This window comes from Embiotoca jacksoni, unplaced genomic scaffold, assembly GCF_022577435.1.
Source record: "Embiotoca jacksoni isolate LCO1_2020_lvr unplaced genomic scaffold, fEmbJac1.0.p SCAF_14, whole genome shotgun sequence".
In the NCBI taxonomy this organism is placed as follows: Eukaryota; Metazoa; Chordata; class Actinopteri; family Embiotocidae; genus Embiotoca; species Embiotoca jacksoni.
Genome location: NW_027185274.1, coordinates 13933900 through 13952407, shown reverse-complemented (window position 1 = coordinate 13952407; position 18508 = coordinate 13933900). Strand labels below are relative to the sequence as shown.

At 39.3% G+C, this 18508-nt stretch overlaps 1 protein-coding gene across 1 annotated transcript; it reads right to left on the bottom strand.

Moving 5' to 3' along the window:
- Positions 1 to 5804: 5804 nt before the first annotated feature.
- Positions 5805 to 17143, bottom strand: LOC138196932 (prolactin-releasing peptide receptor). The gene is made up of 4 exons (XM_069147319.1): positions 16995 to 17143; positions 10210 to 10697; positions 9533 to 9930; positions 5805 to 8671 (listed from the first exon to the last, which is right to left on the bottom strand). The coding sequence occupies exons 2-4, from the start codon at positions 10679 to 10681 to the stop codon at positions 8444 to 8446; spliced, it is 1098 nt and encodes a 365-aa protein (XP_069003420.1). The 5' UTR covers positions 10682 to 10697; positions 16995 to 17143; the 3' UTR covers positions 5805 to 8443.
- Between the last annotated feature and the right edge of the window lie 1365 nt (positions 17144 to 18508).

Sequence of the window (18508 nt, the reverse complement as noted above, 5' to 3'; positions counted from 1 at the left end):
TTGGCCCAAAAAAATCTGTGAGACGAAGAGAGACTGAGAGGTTTTTTTTCTTATTTAAAATTGTGTTGAAAATGTTTTCTGAGAGGGCTTAACTATACGTACTATACAATTCTGACAGTGAAAATGTAAGTACAAGTTAATGTTGCTCTACCTAGAATAAATTAATGTGGTGAAGAAAGAAAGAAAGAAAGAAAGAAAGAAAGAAAAACAAACAAACAAACAAACAAAGAAAAAGAAAGAAGGGAGATGTAAAGCAACAACATTTTTGCTATTATTTAGTCCATTATTCATATAATGGCTGTCTCATGTATCATTGCATCACAGAGCTCTTTGCAGTGCATAACCGGTTTGAACCCTGAGGTTGTTAAGGGTTGTAATGTACTTTGGTGGAAATATAATAGCTGCCATGTCCTCTGGAAATATTGTCACAGTCTAAGGTTACCAAATGTTGTAGGGAAACACTTTGCTGATTTGCTTTACTACCTACTTCCATTAAAATCTTCCCTTCTAAAGTCAAAACTAATGTAACTAATGGCATTACTTTCTTCTAAAACATATTTACTTTTGCATTTTACATGAATATGTTTTTTAGGACGCAGGGCTGCACAAGAGCCCACTTTTTCTCCGTGTTAAATACTTGAGGAATAAGGTTAGGTGATTTTTAGTTATATTTTTGTTGTTTTCAACCATTTTCCTAAGAAAACTAAAATCAACGTGCCAGTACCTACAAGTACTGTCTGTGTATCAAAGCCAGATGAAGCTTTTGCCTCTGTAACACAGACCTCCCCTGTTATCCTCCAAACACTATTAAAAACACATCAGTGCAATACAATTGCACTCAGTAACATGTTCCTTCATTATGATGAACATGAATACAGGACTTTATTCTGAGTCAACGCATCACATATATTACAGCCTGTTGCTGGATACAGTCACCAGAGTATCATTGGGTGTTCATCCCTGGCAGAAAATAGTCCCTATTAAAAACCCAGGATTTACACCTGACTGAGTTAAGCATGTTTAAATCTACAGTATCGAACTGCTTTGGGAGAAGACTTACCCTCTAAATAAATGAAAGTATATATTTGGAACCTTTCAAGATTAACATCCAGGAACAAATTGGCTGTAGTCAGTTGTGTCGTTGTCTGGAAAGGAACTAATGCGTTGTCGGTTGAAGTGCTGATATAGGATCTGTTGAAAAAAATAAAAATAAACAATGATGTATAACCGGTGAATATTTACGCTACCATGGATTTTTTTCAAGTCAAGACATAGCTGAATTTAAGAAAGACAGACAGATCATTCGGAGACTCAAAAGAGTTTCCCAAATGATGTCCTTCTGTCACTGTTATTTCACCAGAATTACTTTTAAAAGCCAAAGCTTGAGGCAATTTGAAGAAGCACTTTTTGAAAGAGGGTTTTGAGTTCATATTATGTCAAAATGCAAGTTTAAAGCTGTTCAACTTGCATTCCATCATCCGGTGGCATTAGGCCCAAGATATTACAGATCCAGTTTCTCCAAACTCGGCTTTTAATGAGCCAACTAAGGTAGCAACCGGACTCCTTGGGAAATCAATAGGGTTTCATTGATTAGCCATTATGACTCATAGCCTCATAATGCAGGGTTGGTCTAAATACATTGTATAGACAAGTTATTGTTCAAAGCTATTTTCTGCAATCCACCGAGTATTGTGATACACAAAACAGCACTCAGTGGAAAGTAATTTTTCATTTCTTCCTCCATAATGAGCAATCACTGCCAATCGCTCAATATTCCTATTGAACTATAGTGTGTCTTTGAAACAGCAAGTCTGGAAGATTGGACTCAATTAGTCCAAGAGCCACAAACCCAGTGTGGTTTATCATTAGATTTGGTAATTCATTAGCAACAAAATAATCCGGATGATTAATTTTCGTTTGTGACTTTAACTGTGACTACAGGCTGCCACAGATACAGTAGATCACCTTATCCAAATATAGAAAAAGGAATGTTTTTTTTCTTTTCTTTAGTGTGCTTTTGGGTTTCTCATACAATATGTTTCTAATCATGCCTTTTAAGTAGAGTATGTATCAAAGAATTTATGTGCACTACACCCCTTGAACAGAATGGAAAAAATGGAAAACGATGCGCTGAAGTCCAAAAGTCTGAGACAACATTGAAAATCTGTTATATTTTCATGTCAACCTGTAAATAATCAGAAATCTTTGAGGGTTTAGAAACATTTAAAAACACAAGAAGATATGACATTTTGAAGGAAAATGTAACAGTTTGCTGTCTTTCTAGGTCAGTAATCAAATTTAAGCAAGTTTATGGCTTTGACCATGTCATCTCCTTGTCATATTTCCTTGAGTCCTGCCATTGAAGGAGTGTTCAAATGACAAGGATTTAATTTACTCAGCAGAGGCTTGTTCAACGTAAACAACTTGTAGTCATTGGCTGTGTTTCAGATGGCGTACTTACATAATAAAAATCCCTATTTCAAGTGCAGAAGTGCGTTCACACTGACAAGTACAGAAACACGCAGTGAACTATGAGGCATGATTCACTCAAAATGGTCCAAAAATGGAGTGTGAAACGCTGCACGCTTTCTGCACTCAATAGTCACCATTCTGGTTACATAGCGCAAATAGCAACTTCTGAAGAAGCTGTAGTTGTTGCAGAACATGATACAAAAGTGTATATTTTTCCACTAAGTGAAACATACTGTTACCATACATCATACTGCTGTTGGATTGAAGCCATCACTGTGTTTATATGTGTCAAACAGAGGGGATATGTTGGTGGATGATGCATTCACATGTTACCGTTATTTCTGGTAAGTGCAGAGTGGCAGTATGGGATTTGAGACAGCACTACTCTGTCAAAATTCAAGGACTACACAAGTCAGTGTACTAACATGTAAGAGTACTACAGTGTACAAAGGGAGGTACGTCATTTTAAACGCAGCCTAAGTTTACCTGCAGAATGTTGCTGACTGAGTAGCATTGTGAATCTGGGAAACATCTTAGCTAAGTGAAAGTGAAAGGTTATATTATCATTCTGAACAAAGAAGGGCTTCCTCAGTGTCAAATCACATGCATGGTGCTCAAAAAGACTCAGTGGGAACTGGATCAATTCTATCCAGGCAGGATCAGGCAGAAAAGTGACCAAACCATCAAGAGATCAATACATCAACCTTTATTTGCTGATATTGAAAAGTGAATTAATCACAGTTACATAATTCAATCAAGAATGTGAGACTCCAATCCTCAAAAGTAAAACAAAAAGAAGATTGTCCAGTCGTGGTCTAAGAGGATAACTGCCTGTCTAAACCACTTTTCAGGAGGGGAAACAAGGACAAGCCCCTGGGGTGTGCCAAGACATGCAGCATTTGACAGTGGATGATTAGAGAAAAGTCATATTTACTGATGAAAAAAAAAAGAAAAGATGGTTGTATGCAAGGAGACAAACAGGAGAGAGAATGATACCACAATGTACCAAATGGATATGGGAATATTCAAGTCTGAGAGTGTTTTGCTACTTTGGAGTTGGACCTGCACCAAATCGATTCCACCCTGACTAAGGAGAAGAAAGACTCCACTGCACCTTCTGATTTACATCATTGTGGAGACAGATTCCAGACATACAGTCCAAACACAATACAAAGTCCTGCAAGAAAGACCAAAATAGAATAAGTCCATTGAACATTTATCGGAGCACTTACAGACTGAGAAAGCCAAGTGTTCCTGACATCACAAGAAGCACTTTGGAACATTATTAACTTGTGCTTCAATGACATGAGTCATGAGGCTTTGCAAAAGCTTGTGGAGTCCATGCAGCTCAAATGCTGCTGTAAGGCAAAATGAGAGGAGGACCAAAGATAAGATAATCTGAAATCCCAACCCAGTATCATGGCAAAGCGTGAAATAGACAAGCCCGTGATAGCTACGCTTTGCGATGTCTAGGCGTGACAGTTACAGATTTCAATGTAGTGAATTGGTGTGTCTATTTCACGCTTTGCCGTGATGGGTTGATACTGATATTATTATTTATAATGAAACATTTGGTTTAAAATTTTAAATTAGTGCAAAATAGACACGTTTTCAGTGGTCTCGGACTTTTGGACCACACTGTATATACATTTGAATGTTTTTGGATTACAATATATTGTTTTTTCCAGGTGTATGATTGGAAATATAGTCAACATTGAACACCATTATTCTCTACCCACAGTATTGCTATAATACCTACGCAGATGTCATAACACCTTTCAGAATGTTTCAGCAAAAAGTCTGCATTTTAAGTTTTTAATCATGATATGTATCAGAGCTGTGTCACTGGATTGCATTACAGTGTATGTGTACCTATAGTGAGCAGAGAGTGTCTAATTAATTTGCTTTTACTCCCACAACAGATATATTTGTGACATTTTTACCACCTCAGGTTTGTTTGCCTGTTTGTCAGGAGGCTTACAAAAAAAATGACTGGCCCGATGTTAATGAAGCTTGGTGGAAGAGTGTAGCATTGCCGTAGGAAGAACCCATTAAATCTGAATCACAGAATCACGGAATTATTTTTCACTTGAACTAAAAGTGCGAGATGTGGCATTTGGCCTACTTAATGCCATGCATCCACAAATCCAGTAGACGGTAGTAAAGTTCAATAGTGTTAAAAGATAGGCTCTCCTTGAAACTTGATGTCTCTGTATCACAATTCACATTCACAGGGACCAGTTATCCTCTGGTATACACAAACTTAACACAGTAAGTAGTTGCAATTAATCACTTAGGGACAGTGGTTTTATAAGGGAGAACCAGAACTAGCACAACAGCTGAGAGGCTTCAACTAAGCACGAGTGTATTTAGTCATAATTCTCATAGTCTTGGAAATATCCAGACATTGCAGTTAAAGAGTAGACTATTGACCTTGGCAGAGGTCTGCGCTGTGTATGCCTTTCTAGTTGTTTGTTTTAGACACAAATTAAAGTCAATGTCAGTGCCAATGTAAAGCTGCCTGAGCCTTTCAAATGTCAAAGCAAACATCATACCGCAAGCCCAACCTTAAAACACTCTTGCCCACACTCACACATACTTTCATGCATCATTTAGGATATGAAACTGTTGTAGCCTACTAAGTTGTAAAATGAAGACAAAATATGTTCCCACAACTTTAATTCACAGACAAAAGTTAACAAGAACTGAACATGGCATTTTTTTTATACCTGCATAAATATAAGGATTATTTTTTTGTGCATCACTGCGCTTACACATGCATGTAGGCTATGTGCATTGCATGTGGTACAATAAAAAAAGTCACAATTTGATATCTTTGTTTTTCTCATGGACGTACCAAAATACACATAAAGAAACAGAGAAAGTTAACAATAACCTTTGTATAGTATCCTACATCAGTCAGAAATCTAGTAAATTACCACTTTACAAAAAAATAAATAAATTGTAATTTAGGGCTTGAATTACTTGAAGTACTTCGAAATTGTACTTAGGTACAGTACTTGAGTAAAGGTACTTAGTTACATTCCACCACCCTGTTTAAATGTACAGAGACAACAGCGTTGTATGAGGTCAAAGTTTAAGCGCGGCCTTTACCTGAGCAAATGGCGGTCAGAGAAACGCGCAGCAAGAGCACGTTTAACCTAAATGCGTGGCGTGCAACTAGATCGGAAAAAAAAAAAAACTCTGAGTCTGGACAAGTTTTCCACAGCTGCGTGCATCGAGAAACTAGGACAAACAACGACAGTCAGAGAGGAGTCTTTTGGGGGAAAACTCCGATGCTGACGCCGGGTGTGCTCCCCTCTCCCCCCCCCCACACCTTCCGCCCTGCTGCCGCGGCCCCGGGACCTTCAGGCTGCCTTAACCCCAAATAAACCGCTCCGGCCACGGATCGATCAGCACGTCAGCCTGGATTACTCTCATTCCCGCTCACGACCAAAAGCATCAGGTAAGACGTTTCTCATCTAGATGCAATTCTGATAAAATGCTTCCATTGCTCATCGTTTAAGAACAAGACCCGCTGGCTTTCTTTGTGATGCTGTCAATTGTAGCTGAGATTGCTGCTTTAGTTTTCTGACGTATGCGGTAGGTTTACTTAATGTGCGTTGTCTGGATGTAGCAGTAATTTCTAAAGTGCTACCTGCTGGTGCAGCCTTTTGTTTTCTTGCCCAAGAGATGTGAAAAATAATGATGACTTATAGATGAAGCTAAACTTTTTCCGATATCGTCGCTATTTTGTTGGATACATGATGTTCAGCCACTTGGTGTGTGTAAGTGACATGCAGTTTGGTTTTTGGTTTTGCCAAGTTGTGACATTGTGCAAATAGCATGGCCTAAACGACTTCTTTTTCTGTGGGTGCCCTTGCTTTTAGAGAATTTAAAGTGATATATTTGCGTGGTCAATGCTGCAGATGTTTGGTGAATAGACAATTGCTGTCACCATAATTCGGTTTCACTTTTATGAAACAGTTGTGCTATAATGTTATCGAGCCATGTAGCGTTGGACACATGGCTCTGGCTCAAGGTGGATCCTCATGCAATGAAGGCGGCAAACAAATATTGAACACATGCAGATGTTGAAACAAAGGATCCTGTGTATACAAGTGTCCTGTGGATATCTGAACATACACAAGTCTCAGGGAACTGGTTGCTCAGCCTTACTTCCTGAAGCCATACCACATGCTTTTTCTTTCTGTTCCATTGGTACCCTTGGTACCACAGGCAGCAAGTACTGTCACAGCTTCAAAATTTAGGTTCTTGTAACATTCCTAGTTGGGAGGGCTTGCAACTGCACTCTGGCACAGAACAGATCCCTCATTCATAATGTGCAAGTGCCAATCGTTTGTGGCGGTTAGCAAAGGTACATTTTTAAAACGACTGAAAATACAAACAATATCCCTTTCCAAAAGAGCATCAGGACAAAAATCGAATTAAGTAGAGCTGAATGCAGTCGCAAGGTTCACTTGGAGAGAAAAGTCAGGGCTGCTGAACAACACTCGGCAAAGTAATCTGGATGTTAAATGGTGACCGTTGGAATCAACAGCATTGGCTGGGGAGCTGGGGCTGATTAGTTTGCACTAGGCATTTTTGCTCTTGCCAGTATGCTGACCGAACGTGGCATTTTTGATTGGACTAATTTGATCAGTTGATGGACAATCTGCGATGCACAATGACATTTTACAGTGTATGATGCGTCATTTAAAATCTTTCCAGGTAACGGTAAAATAAATCTATTCTCTTTAAATCATAAGCAGCAATAATAATAAAACTCGTAGCTCTCTGAATAACTAAGTGCAAAGAATTCATGATATTTACATATAATTTAGTTCACATTAGCCAGTCATATTCAAAAATGGACCCGATACACAGGCTATGAAAGCATTAATCATACTTAATAAGAACTCAACAGGCGTGGTGTCACCACAGTGATGCTTATGAGGGATTTCATTATTTATGCTCCAAGTATAAGGTTTATTATTATTATTATTATTATTATTATTATTATTATTATTATGATGTCAATCTTGTTTTCCAGAATGAACAAAAGCACTGACTGTGTTAATCAAGTAACACCTTTATGAATTTGGTATTGATTGAATTCTACAAACTCAGTTTATGGGCTGTCAGATATCACTGCTGTACACCATTGATCTTTTTGACTCCCCATAAGCTGTGCCAACTATATACAGTATTCATGCACAAACACAAACCTAATATTCTATGTGCACAGATCACACAAATTTGGACCACAGAGCCAAATCATGAAGACAAAGTACTACATGAAAACACTTACAAGAGCAGGCAACGGTTGAAGTATTTAAAAAATGATTAGTATAGTGTGACAGGAGAGAAATAACTGACATTATAAATTGGATTTTGAAACACTCAGTATGGGCAAAATGAAACAATCACAGGTCTTTGGCACATCCCCTCCTCTTGGTCCGTGTCTGGTGAGAAGAGTTCATTGTTCGGTCAGCTCCCTGAACTCTACTGTTTACTGTTGAAGTGTAACCAGGCGCTGTAACCAGCCCTGGTCTCAGCCTTCAGCATTAGCCTGCTTCAGAGCCGCTCAGCCTGAAGGTCTGTTTATGCCCTGCTGGCCTTTTTAAAGCTGCAGGATCTGCTAAGTGTCTGTGCCAGCAGCTCTGCTGTCCAAGAACAACACAGTGGATGGCTTAGTCATTTTTCTTCTTCATCATTGCACTAAACATCATATATTCTGGTCTGCATCTGCTTCTGTTGTTACGAGAGGCCTTATTTAGTATTGAGTCTGGTAACACTGCACTACAAAGGAGTCAATATCCTCAAGTCACAAAATGCTGGAGAAGCATGGTTTAAATGAATGTTGAACAGTTGTGCTGCATTCTCCTCCGACATTAACACCGGTGTGGCGGTGTAGCTGTAAAGAAAGGCTCTGCATGTCAGGAGATGCGACAACAGTCGTATCGTAGGATCAGTTCCTGGATGTCGCTCTCTCCACCATTCCCCTCCGATGGTTGCGGCAGGGACAGAGGTAGCCTTGCAGGTGCATGCGCACCTTGCTGTGCAGTGAGGCGTAGATGAAGGGGTTGTAACATGCAGAGCTCATAGCCACCAAATGACAGGAGACTTGTAAGACATTTATGTAGCGCTTTCCCATGATGTGGAAGTCTGGGTCCAGGTCCAGCAACAGGTTCAGCACCTACACATCGACACAGGAATACTTGTAACTGCATTGAATCTGTATTGAGCTCTTAAAAATACACTAAGTGAAGGGTAGTAATTCTCTAAATTCACTCTTTGCTGCTTCTCAGCCTTTGATCATAATAAATCACATTATAAGAGACAGCAATACATGCGGTCATGCGTTTCAGAAATCTAAACTTTTACTGATGTGATTACATTCAGTTAAATGATAACAGTAAATTACTGATTAGGATTACAATCTTGTAGCCAGGGGCCCATTTTACTGAATTTGAAACATGCACGCTGCAACTTTGGCATGTTTCACTCATAATAACAAATGCCATACTTGTGAGCCATGCAAAAACCGTGCAAAATTCACACCTCTTCTGCAATTTGCATGCAACAACCAGTTGCAGAATGTGACCCGACCGCTGTTTGTAGTTTGCATGTCAGCAGTGCTTGCAAAACACTTTCATGAAGCACGGCCTAGAGTCTCTGCAGCTGCATCGCAATGTCAGCTTTCCCCTCTCCTTCAGTTGATATGATGGTGAAATCTTAATCTGTCATCTTTTTGCATGGCTCATTGTGGACACAATGGTGGGTTTGTAAACACAATTACCTGATGATAAGCTTCTGGGGTTAATGATGCATAAAATGTAATCATCTCCTGGGAAGTCAAAGCTTCACTTATTTGTCTCTTTACCTCTGTTGAGAATGGAGTTGGTTGTTGATATCTATAGAAGAATGTAAACTAAATCTCCCCCTCATGCCTATTTCTCAGATCGAGGTGTTCCTAAGCTGAACACATCAATCAACGGAACAGTTTGAACAAGGACTGAGAGAAACGCAGCTAAGAATACATTAGTGTCAAAGTCACCTGGAGAGGCAGCCAACACAGGGCGAAAGCCAGCACTGAGGCCACCAGCAGAGAGAAGGTCTTCTTCCTTCTTTGGTTCCAGCGCTGCTGACTGTTGCACGGCTCCCCGGGTACCGAGTAGCGCTTTAGGCTGACAGTAATGCCGCAGTAGGACACGCTGACCGACAGCAGTGGGATCATATACGAGGTTATGAGGATGAAGCAGGAGTAGAGCAGCCGCAGATTGCCACTGTTTGGCCAGAATTCCTCACACACGACCAGGTCGATGCCGCTGGGCCGCAGGTCCAGGTAGCGAGTGTAGAGAGACGGAGGGGCAGCCAGGGCCAAAGATAAAAGCCAGACACCCAGGGTCACTGCACCGCAACCCCACACCGAGATCCTCCTTCGTACTGGGTGAGCTGAGACGAGGACAAATTACAGACACGGCATACAGTAGGTTAAAGAAGCAAGCACTGTTTTTCACACCGTAGGTTTAAGCTATAGAAATGTGATCAAAACATCTTTAGAATGAATGCTGTTATCAGCGTGCATTACCGTCTACCTCATTAGTTCCTTTTTGGATATCGGTACAATATGGTATAATAATAATAATATGGTAAAATAACACATTTTAAAATCCTACACATTTTGAGTTTATATTTTTGAGTATGCAGTAGACATAACGCGAGGTCCTTTACCTACAACAATGTAGCGGTCCACCGCAATGGCAGTGAGTGAAAGCACCGACGCGAACACCGTGGCACATTGCAGCAAGGGGACCAAGTGGCAGAGAGGTCTTCCAAAAGCCCAGCCGTGGCTGTCGAAGGCATAAGACACAGTCAGTGGAACACAACTCAAACACATCAGCAGGTCGCCAGCTGCTAAATTTCCGATGAAAACGTTGGTGGCGTTGTGGAGTTTCTTGTCGGCCAAGATGCAGGCCAGCAGGAACAAGTTTCCAACACCAGCCACGACCACTATGAGGCAGTAGAGAGGAAGGAAGAGAGGTTTGAATCGCAGAAGAAGCTCCATGCCGATGAACATGTCCAAGGGGTCACTGTGGTTGAGTCCTTGGCCTTTGCCGCCGTCTAGTCCCTCTAGTCCTTCTCGTCCTGTTGCATGGCTGGTGTTACCGGTCACACTGAAATCTTCATCCAGGAAGATATCCATGTCTCTGCAGGCCAACCTTTAAAATAAGGCAAGATCAACAAAGAATCACATCAGTAAGAAATTAACCTCATATTTGGAATTTTTCTGCGGCCACTGGATAATCAATGTGTAACTTGCAAATGTTCTATAGACAACTGACTCGGTTCTAAATGAGTTAATAACAAATTGATTGTTCTGTGTTCATATGTAAAGCATGCTCTTACTGTACATTCATTGATTCTTCATTGACACCATAAATAAATGGGCACACTGCCAATAACTTGTCAAGAACTGTATGCTCACAACAAACTTTTTATAGCGATCGTACTTTAGAAGGAAGAAGTTGCAATAAAACTGGTCACAGTTTTTTTTTTTTTTTTTTTTTTTTTTTAAAGAGGGTTGTCAAGGTTCTGAGCAACATGAATACAAGTCTATTCATCTTTATTGTAACGGTCAGCACCCGAAAGGAGTGACTACAACCAGAGTGACTACATACTAGCTATAATCCACAAACCTTTAAAAGTCCCCTGAGCAACCAAGTGAATGTGAAATGTCTACCGACTTGGCAAGAGTGAGTTAGCTTACGCTCTTCTTCCATCAAAATCTTGTACAGTTGACTTTGGGGAGATGTAAACAAGAGTTGTCATGGAGGCATTTGTTGGCCCATTACATTTTGGCAGCACCAAAAGTATGCTGAATTTAGTATTAGCAGTTTCTGTTTGTCAGCTACTCCATGGACGTACAGAAACCACTGGGGTATATGATGAAGAAAGTCTTTTTGTCTTTTATCATGAAGCATGAACACCCGAGATGATGGTATCTTCTGTAAGTCTACGTCAAACTGAATGTAAATATTTGGGTATTGTGTCAATGTGTTCAGATATGACTAAGAGACAGTCATTGTCCCCTCATCTGACGTGACTCCCTGTCTCTCTGGTACTTTACCTGCAGGTCATTTTGTTCTGGGGTTTTTCAGATGTTTGGTCCGACAAGGTCAACGACGCGTGTTGTTTTTAAAACCACTCTGACAGTGATGGAGTTTGATCTCACATGAACTCCCGTGTTTTATCTCTCGGTTCCAAATGCCAGGAAGGCACTTAGCCGTGAAACAACCCGGACAGCAATGCCTGTGGAGTTTGTTGTAACCGCTTCGCAAAACTTTCATAGTGTCATAGTTCATGATCTTAATGTTACTGCAGTGATCGGATTCATTTGATCTACAATTCAATATATTGAATCTCACCTGCATAATTTGTCTGAAACTGGAAGAGGTGAAATAAGGCAGCTTTCTAACGTGTGGGAAAAAAAGTTTTTAGTTGAGCTTGAAAATATATTTCCTCTCATGAAAAATATTTTAAAAGTTTTATGAACTCATCCAGAGAGCCCTCGAAGATGATGGACATTTATTTTCGCCCCCGTGCCCCGTGATGTACCAAGCACTCGAACATTGCGTACCCAGGTGCCTTTTCCCTCAAATAACTGCAATTTCCGGCTGCTGCTGCCCGATGAGTGCAGCTGTTAGATACACGCTACCCACAAGCTTTTAACATGCCAATAATTATAACTGTTGTGGTTAGATGAGCAGACAGAAGAGTGTCTGTTTCAAGTCATCACGATCAATTTAATGCATAAAAGTGAGCACAGACATGTTCAGATTTCTGAAGTTGCTTGAACAATTTTTTTAAGAACATTTGCAATAAGATTTGAGGAAGATTCAGGGAGATTAATATTTTATAACTTTCATTAAAACTCAAGTTTTAATTTGATGATGATTTTGAGACCTAAAAAGTTTCAGCCACCTTGTTATGTGATTTACTTTTATTAGAGAATGATGCAGAACAAAGTGTTTTTAAAATTACATGAAAAAGAACTATTATCATTTTTTTTTTAAATAGTATTAATATTATTATTTTGTCTTTACTGTGTAGTTAAATTGTCTCCACTTGCAAACCTCATTCTCATGCAGCGCTGGGCTTCAGTAACTGTTCCCCATCATTCCCCGTCCTGGCCTTTTTAGTTTTGTCAGTTAATAAAACAGCATATTGCTACAACAGCTACAGAATAACTCACTGCCCGCACTTCAAATGATTTTTAGATGTCTGTGAATCATTTAAATCATTTTTTGAATGATGTTCTTCTCTTTCTTCTGAACACAAATTCTGACCTTCATCCACAAATCAGTGTTTCCCATGTATACATTTATTCTGGCAGGAAAAATAGATTTGCTTTTGTTTCCTTCAGTAGCATTCAGCAGCAGGAGTCATACATTTTGCTGGTTATTGAGGAAAGGTGACTGGATCAACACATTTTTGGGGGGTTTTCAAAGTGCGTTTGCTTTCCCTGACTAAACTGTCTTGATCGAAGTTAAACATCTGGTACCTGATTGCTGATTTATGACTGAAATACGAGCATGTTGTTTTTGCAGACTGGATATTTTTCATCAAGGGCAACCCAATGTCCATTTTTAAGATGTCAAAAGTTCCAAACTGGTTTTTGGGGGTGGAGATGGTGATGTGATCAGTTTTGTTTTCTCTGCTGCAGTTGTGTGTGTATTGCCCATTGCAGGCAAGAATTTCCATTTGTTGCTCTTTTTTTTTCTTTTTTCCTCCATACCGATAATAAGCACTTGTGCACGGTATGATAACCATAAATTTTCATGCCACAGTATATTGTGATACTGGTATACCGCTACAGGCCAACTCTAGACATAATAAACAAGTGGGCAAATCTATCCAATGCAGATGGGGCACGATGGGCCACTGGATGGTTTGATCGGTATGAAAATTGATGTGGCCTTTCCGGTCTCTAACTAATCGTATGTCAGTGGAATATTTTAGTCTGACACGTAAGGGTCTTCACACATTTTCCAGTTTACTGTTTCTACTGTGCATGCACCCAAATAAACAATTCGTCAACATATCCAAAAGAAAGCATAATTTGCGAGATCTCATTTTATCAATGGAATGAAATCATGTTTGAGAAGTAATTTCTCCTAATCACAAGGTTATGATCCCAGTCAGACTGAATTTAAACTCACTAAGAAGCTGCTGCAGAATGCCAATATTCTCAATACTGAAACTGCCAATCGGGCTGTTTTGTGCACAGGTATTAAACACAATAAACAATCAATATTTTAATGAAGTGTGGGCTGAGAAAGATGACGGTGCAGCCGAGCTTTTCCATATTTTCACTGAAAAAAATATATAATTGAGATAAATTGTCAGCAGATGTGTCCACTCCAGTAATTCAACATGTGGTGCACATCAGTGCTGTCAGTTTGAGGAGGATGTTCAAACATTTTCCATGTCCAATCCAAAAGCTGTTAATAACCTTCACTCGCTTAGCAGCACTCTCCACTTTAGAGCTGGCCATACTGAGGCACACTGTGTCTTCAGTTTCTTATTTGTTATGCACGTGTTGGTAATCAACAGCAGTAATATATTTCCTTATCCCATCTGGTCTCACACCGTCTACTTTTATCTGACAGCTTAAAAGAAACCAACCTTTGCCTAGTAACGCTGTTGCCATGGCCTTTATGGAAACTGTCTGGACCCTGCAGCTAATTTGTGAGGTGTGATTAGAATTTAGAGCGATTAGAATAAGAACGATTCCTGTAAACTCTCTCATCCTATTTTGTCTGTTCTCTTTTCCCATCTTTATTTACATTCATTTTGTTGTGCTCTCTTGGACTCCACTGACATTTACTAACTCGAGCACTTCATATGTGCATTCTGTTCCCATCATTCTGAGGCTGCTGAGACATCCAGAGAGCTGGAGGCAGAGGTCAAACAAATGTGGAACACAAATGAGGTCAAAGTTGATTATATGCAATTCTGATGAGATGACTTAATGGTGTCCCTCATTATTTGAATGGGGAATATGGGAGGCCTGCTCCTTCAGACTCTATCATTATTGCCATTCAAAATTTATAATGATTTGAGTGCAGATTCGTCAGTGATTGTTGGCTCTCTTTGCAACTTTGAAAGCACGCACAGGGAAAGATAACGAGAGAGATAGTCGCGCTGTAAATGAGGGTTCAGAAAATGCTTTGAAAACATGCGCCTTTGACAATGCTGATGAGAAGCATGTTTGTAGCTATCATTTTTGAGATGACGGACATTGTTTGCTCTGCACGTCTGACATCAAATTCCTTCTGGTGACCAAGCTGGCCACTGATTGTTGATCTGCTCTGCGCTTCGCTCTGAATGAGTTTGCATTGCTGTGGTAGACTCATGATGTGCTCGCTGAGATAAGGGTTCCACGCAGAACGTTTTGACAGTTGCATTGGTCTTTGCATGTTTCTCCTGTTTGTGCCATAGCTTCTAATCTCAGAGCCACGCATGTTTTACTGGTGCCTGGCAGAAACTCTTCTTCTTATGTTGCTCAAGGGCAGTTATTAAAGCTTTTAGGTGCATGACTGCCACCCTCCGGCCGTAGTAACGCATTTTTTTAGTAGGCATCAGTAAAAACAAGGGAACATTTATTTTAGTTATGGAAATGGTTAGATTTTTGTTGTTGTCGATTTAATGAGTATTTGAAAATGACCATCCTTGCTCTACAGTACCATCTCCATAACTGAGATGCTTTGTATGAATTGCTGTGTTATGAGAGTCTAAACCAGACAGTATACTGAAATATCACCCTGCATCACTGCTGGGCTGATTATCAACTGCTGGGTAAATGTTATCGAGGCTGAAGCTTCTTTATTAGCCTCTTTAATAGGATATAGATGTGCAAACACACACGCATATATTTCAACAAGTGCAGGATATGGAAAAATCAAGACTTATGATTTTGAGGTTTGCAATTTTGGGTTTAATTCCACTCAGCAGAATTTAGCAGCTTGCAAAATATTTCCCCCTCAATTAAGAAAGATTTTTTTTTTTTAACCGTTTGTTATGGTTGTTATTGGCATTTATGTGTTGCCTAAATAATAGGCACAGCTACTTCCCTATTTGCCAGATTATTGGCATGTTTGTGCAAGAAGCTTTAGCAGTTTTATCCTCCTGTTGTCTGTGTTCTTGTTTGTGTTCAGGGTGTTATTTTCTAATAACAGAGCTTATTAATGTGGTGCAGTTCATCTTTCAATTTGATAATTCTGGCAGTGCACCCCTCTCTTTTGGTCTTTATTAATTTATGCTAAAGGGTGTACACAGATGTTAAGTGCCACAGTTGCCATGGAGTATCAAATAAATGACTTTATTTTCCTTGAATTTTTATGGAAATTACTTACTTGGTATTAAATAGGCTAATACATGCATAAACATATTTCAATAATCTAGATAACTTGTAATCATGCTTTTAGCAGGGTAGGCCTTTATTTTCAGAAATTGATACTGACACGCATGCAATAACAAAAAAATTGCTTTAGTTTTAAAAATTTGTCTATAAAATTTGTCTAACATGAGAGGAATGAGCTTGCAAAATGCTTCATGTTGTAATCTGTGGCTGTGCCGCACAACTACATTCAGTATCTGGGAGATATCGCACTGTGCATCTTCATGTCTGATCAATATTGGATACCTTGTGTTTGCTATAATCATCTTTTATCTGTTGTGCATAATAATCTGTCTGGATATCACATAAAATAACATTTATAATTTACAGAAAATCCTATATGTTGTAAACGTGCAATTTTACAGTACACTTTCTAGCTGAGCATGTTTTTTTCACATTATTACAAAATAAAAAAGTGGGTCATAATATTTCTAAAATATGTACGTACATATTTATACATTGCATACAAATGAACACATAACATACACAAAGCACCAAACTGCTCCACTACCTACAACATATGACAACACACTGAGACAACAAAATAAAAAATGTTGTATACACGAAGAAAATTATATTATAGCTGTTACACTAATAATGGTCTTTTGAAAACTCGCATGTCAAAGTGCTGATTGCCTGACCTCGTCAGCAAACCAGTGCTGCCAAATAGCAATCATAAATGTGGCCACTTGTATGGTGGCGATTATAAATGTGAATAAGTTATTAAAGCATTTGAGTCCTTTTCCTTAAGGTGTTAAATTATTTTTTTCCTAACCCATTTGTGTTGATTGTAAAATCTTGCATATTCAAGATGACAGTCGTGAATCAGCAACTTGAAATGACAGCTGATAGCAAATGACATGTAATTTGGCTGTTTTGAAAATGAAACCTATAGTCAATCGTGCTTTTAATTGTAACCAATGGAAACAAAAATATGGAGCAAACATTTGTAGAAAAATGTTGGTAGCATGTTTGTGTTTCCTTACTTGTGTGAATGCATACCTGTAAATACCAATGCGAGGCAATGAATCAGCAGATATACATAAAAATACCTTACCTGTGTAAATTGGAGACACAGAAAAATCCGTGTGTTGCCTCTTCACTCCAGCAAATGTTATTATTGTCTTCTTTTCTTCGTTACCCCTTTTTCTTAAATTTATCGTTAGAAATGCTTTCCTCCAGTGTATAAAGAAAACCCACAGTTATATGAGGAGTCCGGCAGAGAGAAGGTGTTTCTCTGTCAGTGCTGAATGAGAGTGACAGAAAGAGGCAGCAAGGAAAAGGACCTACATAGATAACCCCTCTCCCTCAAAGCCTCACAAAATGTGCCCCCACCCACCCATTCTCCTTCATGTTGTCTGCATCCACTCAGATTCGCACTTAACGTGCACACAAAAACACACACTTTCCGCACTCGTGTATCATGCACATGTATCCCTTGCAACAGGTTGTGAAGACCTGTGCTGTAACCTATCATTTAGCCTCAGGGGAGAGAACAACCCATTCGTATTGCTTTATTTACTGTGTGAAAACCTTGATTGCTTGCAAATAGTCCGATAGCTCAAGAGGAATTAATGTGTAAATGAGCAACCGTGTAAATATATACATGCTGCTCTTTCTCCAGGGTAAGGAAGAAGATAAAATGTCCAGTTATTGCAGCAAAAGAAGCAGAATGCTGCAGATGCATACCTAAATGTGCAACAGAGTATAGTGAACTTAAATACACTTGCTGCATTTGAATAATTGAACAAATAATAACAAAAAATATATATAATTATCATTTATTTATGTCAAATCAATCCTAAACACAAAGTGAACAGTCAAGAATCACATACACACACACACACACACACTTACGTGAGGCTGTCTCAATAAAAGCAGCATCAAATGGTGCTGCGACTATTCTTTTCTCCTTCATCTCTGTCTTGTGTCTGTGTCTCTCTCAGATAAAAGGCTCTTTGTCACTATTGCTGGGTGTGTGATGAGCATCCGGCGCTCGAGCTCACAAATCTGCGCCATAGGTTCCTTCTGAACATTTATTACCACCTCAGTTGAGGGACCAATTCAATACAAGAAGGAACACTCAGTAGAACAAATCATTCTCACTAGCACGAGAGGTTTGAAGGGAAAAAAAGCAGAGGCCACAGACAGGAAAGCAGTAGACATGGTTTGCTATATTTTAAAGGAATCTTGTGCTGCAGGTCTTTTTGTTGGTGCCTGAAAGGAAACTAAACGTTTGGTTTGTTCACTGCTGTGAAGAACTGGCAAAGAAATGGAGACTGAAAATGGAGGTTTTCAACGACTGGTCTTGAATGAATTGTAAAATAGAAACGTATCAAGCCAAACTTGACCCAGGTTTGGCTGGGTGACAAGCATCAAATGGAATTATATTATTCCCAAACCATCTACAATGTTTGTCTTTGCGAACCCTGTAAATGTTAGATATTTCATATGCGGTTAAGCATTATGGCATAAAATACTACTTTTGATTCTGAGTCTGACTAATAATTACAGCTGCTTTTGTTCTCTGCTAATTTATGAGTAAGCTTTTTGCTCCAAGGGAATGCGGTA